Raw genomic sequence first — 11,994 nt, forward strand, 5'->3', positions numbered from 1 at the left:
CGCTGACGTATGTGTATTATTTATGGCACCCATTCCATTCCTATTAATCAAAAATTATTTTTTTTTTTTTAATTTATACTTCGACGAATTAGCGGTTATTTTTTTTTTTTTTTTAGGAACGATTAGAAATATTTAATATTTGGCGAACTTAGAATCTCGACCTGAACTGGGCGGCTTGGAATTCGTGCGTGGGAGTTGGCTGCAGGTTGAATCTGAGAGGTTTCACTTTGGTAAATTTGCTTTTGATGGGGCTAGTACGAGTGATCTTGGTGACCTTTGCACGGTGACGATAGTACCAGTATTCGAAGGCCAAGGTGAAACAGGCAAAAATGATACCAAGGAATATGACCACGAAGACGCCACCGATATTGTGGATGCTGATCCCGTCGCTTTGGCTGTTCTCCGCGTCGCAATCTTTTTTATTAGGGTTCTTCTTCCACCATTTGTCCTTCAGCTTCTCCAGTTTCCTCTTGTTCAGCAGTATCAAAATCCTGAAACGAAAAAGAATTGTATAAAAGAAGCGTTTAGTTAACAAATAAAGCTGTTATCGACAAACGCACGCGTTGTTGAACTGATCCTTCAAGGGAGATCCTTGTTGAACAGCAATGGCGTAGGGCTTCCTGGAGAAATCCTCCCCCACTTGTACCAGATCACAGTTTATCATTGTGAGGTACCTGATGGTGGTCGAGTCCTCAATGTAGGCGAACTCGTTGTTCGAGTCTAGGCGTCTAACTCGCCTCAAAGCTTCTTCTGTGGTCTCGGGAAACCCAGCCTCGGCCATAGCTTGCATCATTTTTGTGTACTTGTCGCTCACAGGGTAGTCCCATACTGCTAGATGAGCCCTCTCCACGTCTGACAAGCTGTCGTTTAGGCTCATCTCCTTCCAAATGCTGTGGTAAGTTATTTTTGTATCATAAACACTGTCTTTAAAAGCTTTGGAGTGCAACAAAGACTGATGCACTATCAGAAAATTGCATTATTCTATATTTAATCAGAGTCATCTTGTGCTAATTGCTTTGCCTCAAAATTAACTTCCAAGGTAAATATGCTCAATCATAAAACTTCTACTCAAAAACTATAGAGTGCAACAAAGATTGGTCAGGAAATTATTCTATATCTAATTAGGCCTGGGTCATCTTAAGCTAATTGTTTTGCCTCAAAGTTAAGTTCCAAGGCAAATAAACTCACTCAAAAAGTATAGAGTACAACAAAGATTGATGCACCATCAGAAAATTACATTATTCTATACCTAATCAGAATCATCTTAAGCTAATTGCTTTGTCTCAAAGTTAACTAAGATAAACAGACTCACTCATAAAACTTCCACTCAATGGCGGCCATCCTCTTGAAATAAATATAAGCAGGTGAATTCTTCACAGGAGCATACTGGATCTTGTACTGTTTGCTGAGGTCATCCAAGGTCTCTATGGGTATCTCCAGCCTGGAGACTGTCAGGAACGCAGCCAGGTTGGCCGTGTAGGAGGCGATGATGATGAACCCGAACAACCACCAGGTAGCCGCGACGAGTCTTCCAGAGAGATTCTTGGGTGCTTCACCGCCGCCCTGAGGAGTCAGCGAGGTCATGCAGAACCAGAAACACTCTCTTAAGTTAAATTCTCTCTTCTCTTCGTCGTCTTTGTACTTCTCTCTGTTGTTCTGGTAGCTGTACGGCGACCAGCGGTCGAAGATCCAGAGCAGGACGCTGGTGAACAGGTAAGCAGCCAGTATGCAGAACCAGACCTCGTTCTCCAGGACTGTTAAGAACTTGAAGAGAGAGGTGGACGTCTTGGTCTTCAGCATCATGATGGAGAGACCTACGAGATCGTAATAGGGCACGGTAAAATCCACGACTCTTTCCCTTTCCGCCGTCACCCACAGCGAGCTCAACGCAATGTCAGCCCTTTTTTCAATCAACTCGTTCATCATTCCGTTCCAGGTGCCGTTTGGACTTAAATTACCGTAGAGCTTGTCGCTCGTTTCACGGATCTCGTATTGGAACTCCACAGTCTCCTTGATCTCGTTGAGGAGGTCTATGCAGAAGCCATAATACTCATTCTTCTCCTCATTGTACATCACGAATGGAGGATGGATTACAGTGACCACTCTGTAGCTCTTCACCGCTGTCGTGTTCATGATGCCCTTGTTGGTCACCTTTTATCAAATTAGACAAGTTAAATAGAAATTGTACAATCGCAAGTCCACCTCTGGGCAGTTAAAAATAAGCAGAAGCTCACGAATGTTAGAGTTTTATATGGTCGTCGGGGTGTATTACATTAGGTAAACAAAATAATGTTGCATGCGCTATCTTCATCGGTGCACCCGGTTATCAGCAATTCGTGTAAATAAATGTAACGACCGCGTGTCAAGGATACGTCCGCGCTAGCCAAGGTTCAGGGCTGAAAGAATTGCTTTTGCTGCAATTTACTTTCCTTATATCGAGTGGAAAGTAATTTTTGTTAACAGCACGTTGAGAACTACAGTGTCGCCGATAAGGGAAGCTCATTAAATAAACGAACGCTACAAAGTTCTTGCATACGGAATGTCTCGCGATAACGTTGAATAAATGAGGCTAAAATAAATTCATTTTACTCCCTGCGAAACAGCAATTCTATGACAATTTATGCATGACACTCGATCATCCTCGCGTGACTAAAAACATTTCTCTTTTTATTGATTGATTGTACACTAAACTTGCCTTCAAGGGTGCAGAGATGCTCGCGTTCCAGGATCCACTGCCCACCATGGATGCAGCCACCCCCTCTTCAATGTTTACCAAATTAATCGACATCTCGAACCTTGCCTGATGCTCGCCATTCTTGGTCCCCCAATGAATCTCTGCAAAAGTTGGAGTCATGTTGCTGTAAGCGGTTTTCAGTTTCCCAAAGAAGTCTAACTTTCTTTCAGGAGTGTTTGTGTTGTTGTATTCATCACAGGTGATTTGTTTAGGTCTCAGAGGCCATTCTCCACTGTCCAAGGCCAGCTTCATCGCCCTGACACCCAGCTGGACCAGGTCATAATAGAATGCAGAGGAGACGAGTGGTTTGGGCAGAGCAGCGTCCACTGTTGGCTTCTTCTGGTCCTTGTACTCTGGCCTCATGAAGAGGACTGTGATGTTTCTACATTCGCATCTAGGCCAAACGTTGCTTTCAGGAGTCAGAAGGAACCAGCCATACTTTCTTCCTGTAAAGTTAAGCGACTCAGCTGCCTCGAGGGCCACGTTTATGGTGTTTTCATCCCCCAGGATGAAGTAGTTGACTATGTCCAGGTCTCTTAGACGAGGCAGTTGCCTCCTCATCTCTGTCACCTGTTGAGAAGCTTCGTTGATCACGTGTCTTGTAGGAACGTTCAGTAACAGACTCTTGTATTTGTGATCCATGACGAAATTGTGATCATAGAGGATAGCTGCGTTGGTAATGTTCAGCTGGATCGCCAGCTGTCTGATGGCTTCTGGTATCAGGTCTGCTGGAGGCATCACTTGAATTAAATATCCTCTCTGATCACTGTTTAGGTTCCTCCAGTAGAGAAGATCCCCTTCTTGGCCATACTGAGCGGACAACGTGGGGATTCCCAGGGCAGCCGCGAAGGAATTCGATATTTTGGCCCCCATGCCAGCTGTCGTGGTGTCTATGATCAAGTCTGGAACCTCCATTCCTCCTCCATCCAGTGCAGATTCCCAAGAATTGCAGATTCTATCCAAAGTATCGTTCACGTCAGACTCGTTCACCTGGACTGTCCAGACTCTTCCCAATTGGTTCGAGTGCTTGTCCTTGATCGTCTTCAGAGCCACTGTTACGCTCTTGTTAGCCACCTTGTTGGTCTCATCGTTGATGATGACTTGACAGTAATTTAAAAATTATTATGTTATTTTAATCTTTGACCACAAGAGATCTCTCACTACTCTTTTTGTAGGTACTCACAGAGGTTCACGGGCCTGGTTCCCGTGGACTCAATGGCCGCGTTTCCCTGTCCAGAAACCGGAAACCGACTCGAAAGCTCGAGGAGAACGCACGCGAGAACAGCGGAGCACGCGAGCTTCATTTAAAAATCGTCCGAGCGAAACGTGGAGAACCGATCTCTCGCTTCTAGGATAATTTTCTAATAATAAGCGATCGACGTGGCGGGATATATCGCGTGCCGGAAATCGGTCAAGCAACTGAGAGGGCAGTCCCCGAGACGCGGATCCAAGGGTGGTCTGTTTTATTCGTGTTTGCCCGCCGGTTGCCGCGGGGATGACCTAATCAATCGCTCGCACAAACGCAGTTTGTCTCTTCCTATTTCACCCTTTTCGTGTCCCGTAAAAAATTCCCCGTTCGAGGAGGCCGGGCGTCGCGGCGAAAGCGACTCGACGCGTACGCAGCGTCGTGTAAACGACGACGCGACGCTTCGCCCCGTATTTGCATGTCGCGCATCGCGTGCCCGCAGATCCCGTTATCTGATAAAAGTTTCATTTCGACGCGCCATCGATACCCTTCGTAACTCGAGCACCGACTTCTCTTCGCGAATCGTCGGAGGTGGAAAGGAGGATACGTTGCAAACGTCAAGAAAAATACAGAGAATCGATGAATCTATAATTTTATATCGTGGCGTCAAAGATAAAAGTCGATGAGAGTTCAGTTATCCGGGTACTTCTATTAGGGTCCCTTTGTAGGTGGGATTCGTTAGTCTAATGTAATCGTGTTAGAGTCTGCCCGTTAGAGGTCTTAAAGGATGAAAATTTTAATAAATATTCAACGAACAATATTGCAATTTTTAAAACAACAGGAAATGTAAAATAGAGCTAACTTCTTTGATTTTTTTTAGATCTCAGACGCTGCATCGATGCTTGTGTTCTATGCACTCTTCTATCCCGTCGATACCATAAGTATTTCAAGCACAATATTAAAATCGAGAGCAATGCACCAACGAGGATTAGCAAGAATACAGCTCCTAAATTATCCAGTCCAAATCCTGCATTGAAGTCTTTATCTGATGGACAGTTGGCTCTTTGAGGATTCTCTGTCCACCATTTTGTCTCCAGCTCGATTAATCTGCCCCCAATCGCCAGATCCGTGATCCTTAAAATAGAGAATTTAGTCGAGTCGCTATAAGAGGAAAGTTTTTTATAGTTTGAAGTAAAAATTCAATCACGTTGAGAGGGACGATTACAACTCACGCGTCGTCGATTCTCTCCTTCAACTTGGAGCCCTTTCTCACTGCAAACGCGAACGGTTTCTTGTTGAATTCACCGCCGACCTGTCTGAAGTCGCAGCTCGTCATCGTCAGATATTTTATGGTCACTGCTTCCGCTATAAAAGCGAACTCGTAAGTACGGTTTACATTCCGTACCATCTTCGCGGCTTGCTCCACACTTGGAACAAATCCTACTTCATCCATGGCGGAATACATCTTCGTGAACTTGTCTTCCAAGGGATAATCCCAGACCGCGTACTTGGATCTGTTCCATTCCGGTGTATTTTCATCTAGCGTCATTCGTCTCCAAGCTCTGCTACGACATTTTACTTCCTCTGTTAGCACAGACGACTTACGAATTTTCTATTTTATTAGAGAAGACTTGACTGGGGAGGGTGGACAGTTAACGATTGGAAGATTTATTGTCAAAATCAATTGACTATTCAATTGAGTAAAAGCTAGAACAATGTAAGAATGAAGCATCAAATGAAGCTTGATGTATTTTGATTCTGGGTTTACTAATAGAAATAATTCCAATGACTCCAAATAACTGTAAATAATTCCAAGTTTACAAAGTTAAAGTTAGTTGTAAGCTTCATGTATTTTGATTCTATATTTACTTATGAAAATAATTTCAAATGTACCATGTTCCCACCACTCATAAGTTTACAAAGTTAAAGTAAGATATAAACTTCATGTATTTTGATTCTACATTTACTTATGAAAATAATTCCAAATGTTCCATGTTTCCACCAAGATAGTCAAGTTTACAAAGTTAAAATAAGTAGAAAGATTCATGTATTTTGATTCTTGCTTATGAAAATAATTCCAAATGTTCCATGTACCCACCAAGATAGCCAAGTTTACAAAATTAAAGTATGCTGTAAGCTTCATACATTTTAATTCTACATTTACTTATAGAAATAATTCCAATAACTCCAAATAACTCTACATAATTCCAAGTTTACAAAGTTAATGTAAGATGTAAGCTTCAGGCATACATTTTGATTCTACATTTACTTATAGAAACAATTCCAATAACTCCAAATAACTCTAAATAATTCCAAATTTACAAAGTTAAAGTAAGTTGTAAGCTTCATGTATTTTGATTCTACATTTGCTTATGAAAATAATTCCAAATGTTTCATGTTCCCATCAAGATAGCCAAGTTTATAAAGTTAATGTAAATTGTAAACTCCATGTATTGTGATTCTACTTTTACTTAAAGAAATAATCCCAATAACTCCAAATAACTCTAAATAATTCCAATTTTACAAAGTTAAAGTAAGTTGTAAGCTCCATGTATTTTGATTCTACATTTGCTTATGAAAATAATTCCAATATTCCATATTCCCACCACCCACAAGTTTTCAAAGTTAATGTAAGTTAGAAGCTTCATGTATTGTGATTCTACATTTACTTATAGAAACAATTCCAATAACTCCAAATAACTCTAAATAATTCCAAATTTACAAAGTTAAAGTAAGATGTAAGCTTCATGTATTTAGATTCTACATTTGATTATGAAAATAATTCCAATATTCCATATTCCCACCACCCACAAGTTTTCAAAGTTAATGTAAATTAGAAGCTTCATACATTTTGATTCTACATTTACTTATAGAAATAATTCCAATAACTCCAAATAACTCTAAATAATTCCAAATTTACAAAGTTAAAGTAAGTTGTAAGCTTCATGTATTTTGATTCTACATTTGCTTATGAAAATAATGCCAATTGTTCCATGTTTCCACCAAGATAGCCAAGTTTACAAAGTTGAAATAAGTTGTAAGCTTCATGTATTCTGATTCTACATTTGCTTATGAAAACAATCCCAAATGTTCCATGTTCCCACCAAGATAGCCAAGTTACCAAAGTTAAAATAAGTTGTAAGCTTCATGTATTTTGCTTCTACATGTGCTTATGAAAATAATTCCAATGTTCCCAGGTTCCCACCACCCACGTAGCCAAGTTTGCAACGCTAAAGTAAGTTATAAGCCTCACTCATAAAGCATATCCTCTGCATTTTTCATCCCCTGGAAGTATCTAAACGCAGAGGAGTTGGCCAAAGTGGAATAACGAATTCTATACTGTTTCGTCAGATCATCCATGGACTCGACGCTCCTCTCCAGCCTCTCAAGCGTTTCGTAAGCAGCGAGATTGGCCGTGTAAGCTGCAACAACGACGAAACCAAACAGCCACCAAGTAGCAGCAGCCATTTTCCCTGACAAATTTTTTGGAAGGTCTCCACCGCCTTGCGGGGTGAAGGACGCGAACGCGAACCAGAAGCACTCCTTCAGGGAGCAGAATCGGTCGTCTGGCTCGTCTCGATATTTATCCCGATTGTTACGGTAGCTAAAGGGCGAGTACCTCTCCAGTAAAAATAACAGAAGCGTCGTCGAGAGGAAAGCTAACGCGAAACACAGCCAGACTTCGATCTCCAGGATCGTTAAGAAACGAAGAAAGGGGATCTGCCTCTGCTTCTTCAGCATCATTATAGAGAAACCGCTTAATCTCTGATAGGGAATCGTGAAGTCCACCACCTGGAAGATTTTAACACAATTTTAACTATATTAAATAGGGAGACATAAGTATAAGAATGGTGGAGTAAAGAACTACAAATTGTAACTAAATTAGACACAAGCATATTTAATTATAATTTATAAAATTTATGTAAGTTTTATACAATAAAATGTGAGTTTCAAATTATGTAATTTAGTGATATTTTTGCCTGTGCTCTGTCAGACGTTATCCACATTGGTCCCACAGCGATGTCTGATGTGTTTTGCATCAGTTCGTAGATCATTCCGTTCCAGCCGCCATTTTGTGCTTCTCTGTATCCGTAATGGCGATCGAACGATTCTCTGATGGTGTAATCGAAACCCGCCAGGGATCCAATATCGTCCAATAGATCGATGCAATATCCATAAAAAGTGTTCGAGGTGGTATTGAACATGACATATGGCGGAACGATTCCAGTTACCGCTCGATATACTGCCCTTTCATTGCTCATTTCTTATTTTTACGCGCTCCTTTCTGTTAAAACACCTTCGCACGGTCGATGAAACGTCGAGAAAAAAGTTTACACGATTTGCAACACCGCGTCTGGGTATATTCCTTTTACTTTATGTAAAATTCATTAGCATTAAGTCACAGCGTCTGACCAGGCGTTGACTCGTACTACTTGCAACGAAATTTTCAGAGGAAATTGCACGCGTTTGGCTCGACAAATACCAACAATAATTGGTGACAATTTTTTGGGGGAAAGGGGCGGTAACATTCCAAAGAATATTGCTATTAAATATTTATTTGAAAATAAATCGAATTTTGGCTCGATTGCAGTGGCCGTAAACTATTAAGCTCCTCGAGATTCGGATTGTTACATCTAATTTTCACGGTGTTACTCGCGACATGGAACTAGAAACGACAGGGTCCCGAGAAACTCGAACGAGCGTGGAAACTTGCCTCGCCATGGCAACTTCGGACGACGAATCTCTCCGCTAAGGCATTATTAATCTTCCCGACTACGGAATTATACGTAACTCCCGATCACAATCGCTAACGGGCCATAAATTTCGACGGTCAGAACACCCACCCTGTTGCAATAATTAATCCAGCATCGGAGATATCCGCAAAAATGTGCGACGCAAATCCAGAAATTACGGGCTCGAAGTACCGCGACCTTTTCGTACAGAGATTGTTCTTTCTCCTAGCGTAAAGGGAACACGCGAACGTAGTCAACCTTCGCTGCCGGGTAGATCGATAGCTGATCGCGAAATTCTATTTCCAATTTAGAATCGAACCGCGGCGATATCTCCGGTAATTGGACAATCAAGTGGCTCTGAATGTTTAACGAAATAAGAGACCGGGGGGGCTCGCGTTACGCCCCGCCGATATAATTACGAGTCTTATCGGGCTTCGACCTAACCCAGACCCCGATTCCTTTATGGAATGACCAGTTATTAATTCGTGGGTAACCTTTTAGCGGGTCCGATATCGGAATCGTAAATTTATTGCCGTTGGCAGTCCCGGTGCTCGACAAAGGCGGACCAATTCAGCTCCGCCAAACGGTGGAGGAGAGGTGGGGGTGGGAAGAGAGGGGGCAACGAAGGGGAATTAACGACGTAAATTTATCGTTCGACTGGACTTGCCTCGAGCCTCTCTCTCGGTGCCTTTTTACCCCCTCTCCCCTCACCTTCTCCCCCTCCGTAAATATTTCTGTGTCCTGGAGACCGAGATACCGACGATTAATAACACGAAAAACCATCGCGCCTCCTCCCCCCTCTTTGGAGAAATTGGATTATGAATTCTATCGCGAGAAGACTGAACTTCGTCGTTTATACGGACGGGGTGAAGTTTAATTGGCGACGGGGAATCACCGCGGAGGAGAGTCGAGAATCGTTGGGGGAGGGGGGCTGTTGACTCTAAAATTCGGTAAACAATCGTGTTTGGAAATGTGTATTCGCATGTAGTTGACTGAGATTGCCATTTGTTGTACCTAAAGTGGGTAATTCCCCTGAAAACTCCGTTGCAAGTAGTATGAGTCAACGCCTGGTCAGACACTGTGAATTGGAAAAATTTTACTTGTTTTTCTACCGTATTTGCTACGAATTAGTTAGAGTATATTTATTGATATCATAGATATTAAAATTTATTTATTTTTGGATATTTATTTGTATCAAAGAAATAAATTTTCCATTCATTTTCTTATATAAGTAGGTTATATAGGTACTATAGATTATATAAGTACCTTTTATAGTTATTACCTTAAAGTAAGGTAATGAATTTTGAATAATTTAGTCGAGTAAATTTTGTGCAATTCTTATTGGAAATTAGGTATCATTTTTACCACTTTTGATAGTTCTAGTGTATAGAGAACTATCAAGAGTTATGGTGTATTTATTTTAAAAGAAATTGAAACGATAGATACTCAAAAAAATATATAATGCAATGAAAATAATTCTCGTATGGAAAACTACGGTCGATTCTTAAACATCCAATTTTGTACAATTTTTATTAGAAATTACCAATAATTTTGACCATTTTCAGCAATTCTAGTGTATGATGTATTTATTTATAAAGAAATTGAGACGATAAATACTCGAAAAAATATATAATACAATGAAAATAATTCTCGTATTGAAAACTACGGTCAATTTTTAAGAATCCAACTTTATACAATTTTTACTAGAATTTACCAGTAATTTTGACCACTTTCAATAATTCTAATATATGGTGTATTTATTTGCAAAGGGATTGAAACGATAAATACTCGAAAAAATATATAATGCAATGAAAATACTTCTCTCATAGAAAACTACGGTCAATTTTTAAGAATCGAACTTTATACAATTTTTACTAGAAATTACCAATAATTTTGACCATTTTCAGCAATTCTAGTGTATGATGTATTTATTTATAAAGAAATTGAGACGATAAATACTCGAAAAAATATATAATACAATGAAAATAATTCTCGTATTGAAAACTACGGTCAATTTTTAAGAATCGAACTTTATACAATTTTTACTAGAAATTACCAGTAATTTTGACCACTTTCAATAAGTTTAGTGTATGGTGTATTTATTTGCAAAGAAATTGAAACGATAAATACTCGAAAAAATATATAACGCAATGAAAATAATTCTCGTATTGAAAACTACGGTCAATTTTCAAGAATCCAACTTTATGCAATTTTTTATTGGAAATCTGGGATCATTTCGACCACTTCCAGCAGCGCACAGAGATTGCATTACGGAAACTTTCCCCCGATTGAAAGTTCGAAAGATCTTTCTCGATCTCTCGTCGTGTTTTTAAGGTCCGGTGGCCCATTATAGAATTACCTTGCGTTCATAAATCCAATTCCCGGTTAATTCGTACCCGCAGCAGCGAATCTCATGGACTCTCGTCGAAAACTGTCGCGTCTGCGGTAAAGTTTCAATAGCTCGAAGGAAGTCGTTCGACTGTAAATCTTGGAGAGGGTTTATCCACCAGCTCGTTTATGTTTCTACATTGGTTGCCGCGGGGATGCCGCCGTCAAAGCTTATTCCTCCCATTTTCTTTCCTCCCTTTAACCCCCTCTTTTTTCAAAGGTGTCTCTTTTCCCAACCAACACAATGCACAGTGAATCACCATTTCCACTTATTCAAATTGGGCCACCTTGACGCGTTTGTTTCGATTTTCTCAGGAACATTCCATCCTGCTATCCTAGACTCCACCATTCGATTTCCACCCAAACGGTCGATCTTTCCACGCGAAAATAATATTTCGAAAACCACTATTTTCACGAAACATTTCCAACGAAAATTCGTTAAACTTTCACGGTTTTAGAAATTTAGGGAATCCTTTGAAGCCACTGTTTAATAAAATACATCGCGGGCCAACCGCGTCCGCTCTAATAAATTTAAATACCGTTTGAATATTCTCCGAGTCTGCCCGCGAAGACTCTGATAATATTCCGCGATACGCGTAAAAACAAACAGTTTATTTTCTTCCGGCGGTGCACAAAAGACTCGAGACTACGATGGTCGAGACGATTCGCGAAATTGCATAATGTGAGGGGGAAACCACGGCTCTCGAGGGCTCGGAGGGTATCTAATATCGCGACGAATATCAAGTGGCATGCTTATTCCCAGTAACAATTATGGAAATAATGGCTATTATTATCGACAATTTATTTCGGGACGTTTGCATATCCGTTTCGAATGGCGTCGACGACGCATAAAGATCCTCTGCAAAGATTTCCCCGTGTAATAAAAAATTAAAGCAGCGGGGCTCGTTATGGGGCGATACCACTCGCTGATACGAAAAGGAAATTGCGCCATA

At 40.6% G+C, this 11,994-nt stretch overlaps 2 protein-coding genes across 2 annotated transcripts; both read right to left on the reverse strand.

The window, feature by feature from the left end:
* Positions 1-148: 148 nt before the first annotated feature.
* LOC122400030 (ionotropic receptor 25a) lies at positions 149-3,939 on the reverse strand. The gene is made up of 5 exons (XM_043401227.1): positions 3,918-3,939; positions 2,696-3,834; positions 1,313-2,151; positions 561-890; positions 149-491 (listed from the first exon to the last, which is right to left on the reverse strand). The coding sequence occupies exons 2-5, from the start codon at positions 3,647-3,649 to the stop codon at positions 149-151; spliced, it is 2,466 nt and encodes an 821-aa protein (XP_043257162.1). The 5' UTR covers positions 3,650-3,834; positions 3,918-3,939.
* Positions 3,940-4,777: 838 nt separating this feature from the next.
* LOC122399886 (ionotropic receptor 25a-like) lies at positions 4,778-8,182 on the reverse strand. The gene is made up of 4 exons (XM_043400943.1): positions 7,901-8,182; positions 7,174-7,712; positions 5,153-5,482; positions 4,778-5,054 (listed from the first exon to the last, which is right to left on the reverse strand). The coding sequence occupies exons 1-4, from the start codon at positions 8,180-8,182 to the stop codon at positions 4,778-4,780; spliced, it is 1,428 nt and encodes a 475-aa protein (XP_043256878.1).
* Positions 8,183-11,994: the final 3,812 nt, after the last annotated feature.

Source organism: Colletes gigas, unplaced genomic scaffold (assembly GCF_013123115.1).
Source record: "Colletes gigas isolate AHSC1104 unplaced genomic scaffold, ASM1312311v1 Colletes_gigas_Sc00015, whole genome shotgun sequence".
In the NCBI taxonomy this organism is placed as follows: Eukaryota; Metazoa; Arthropoda; class Insecta; order Hymenoptera; family Colletidae; genus Colletes; species Colletes gigas.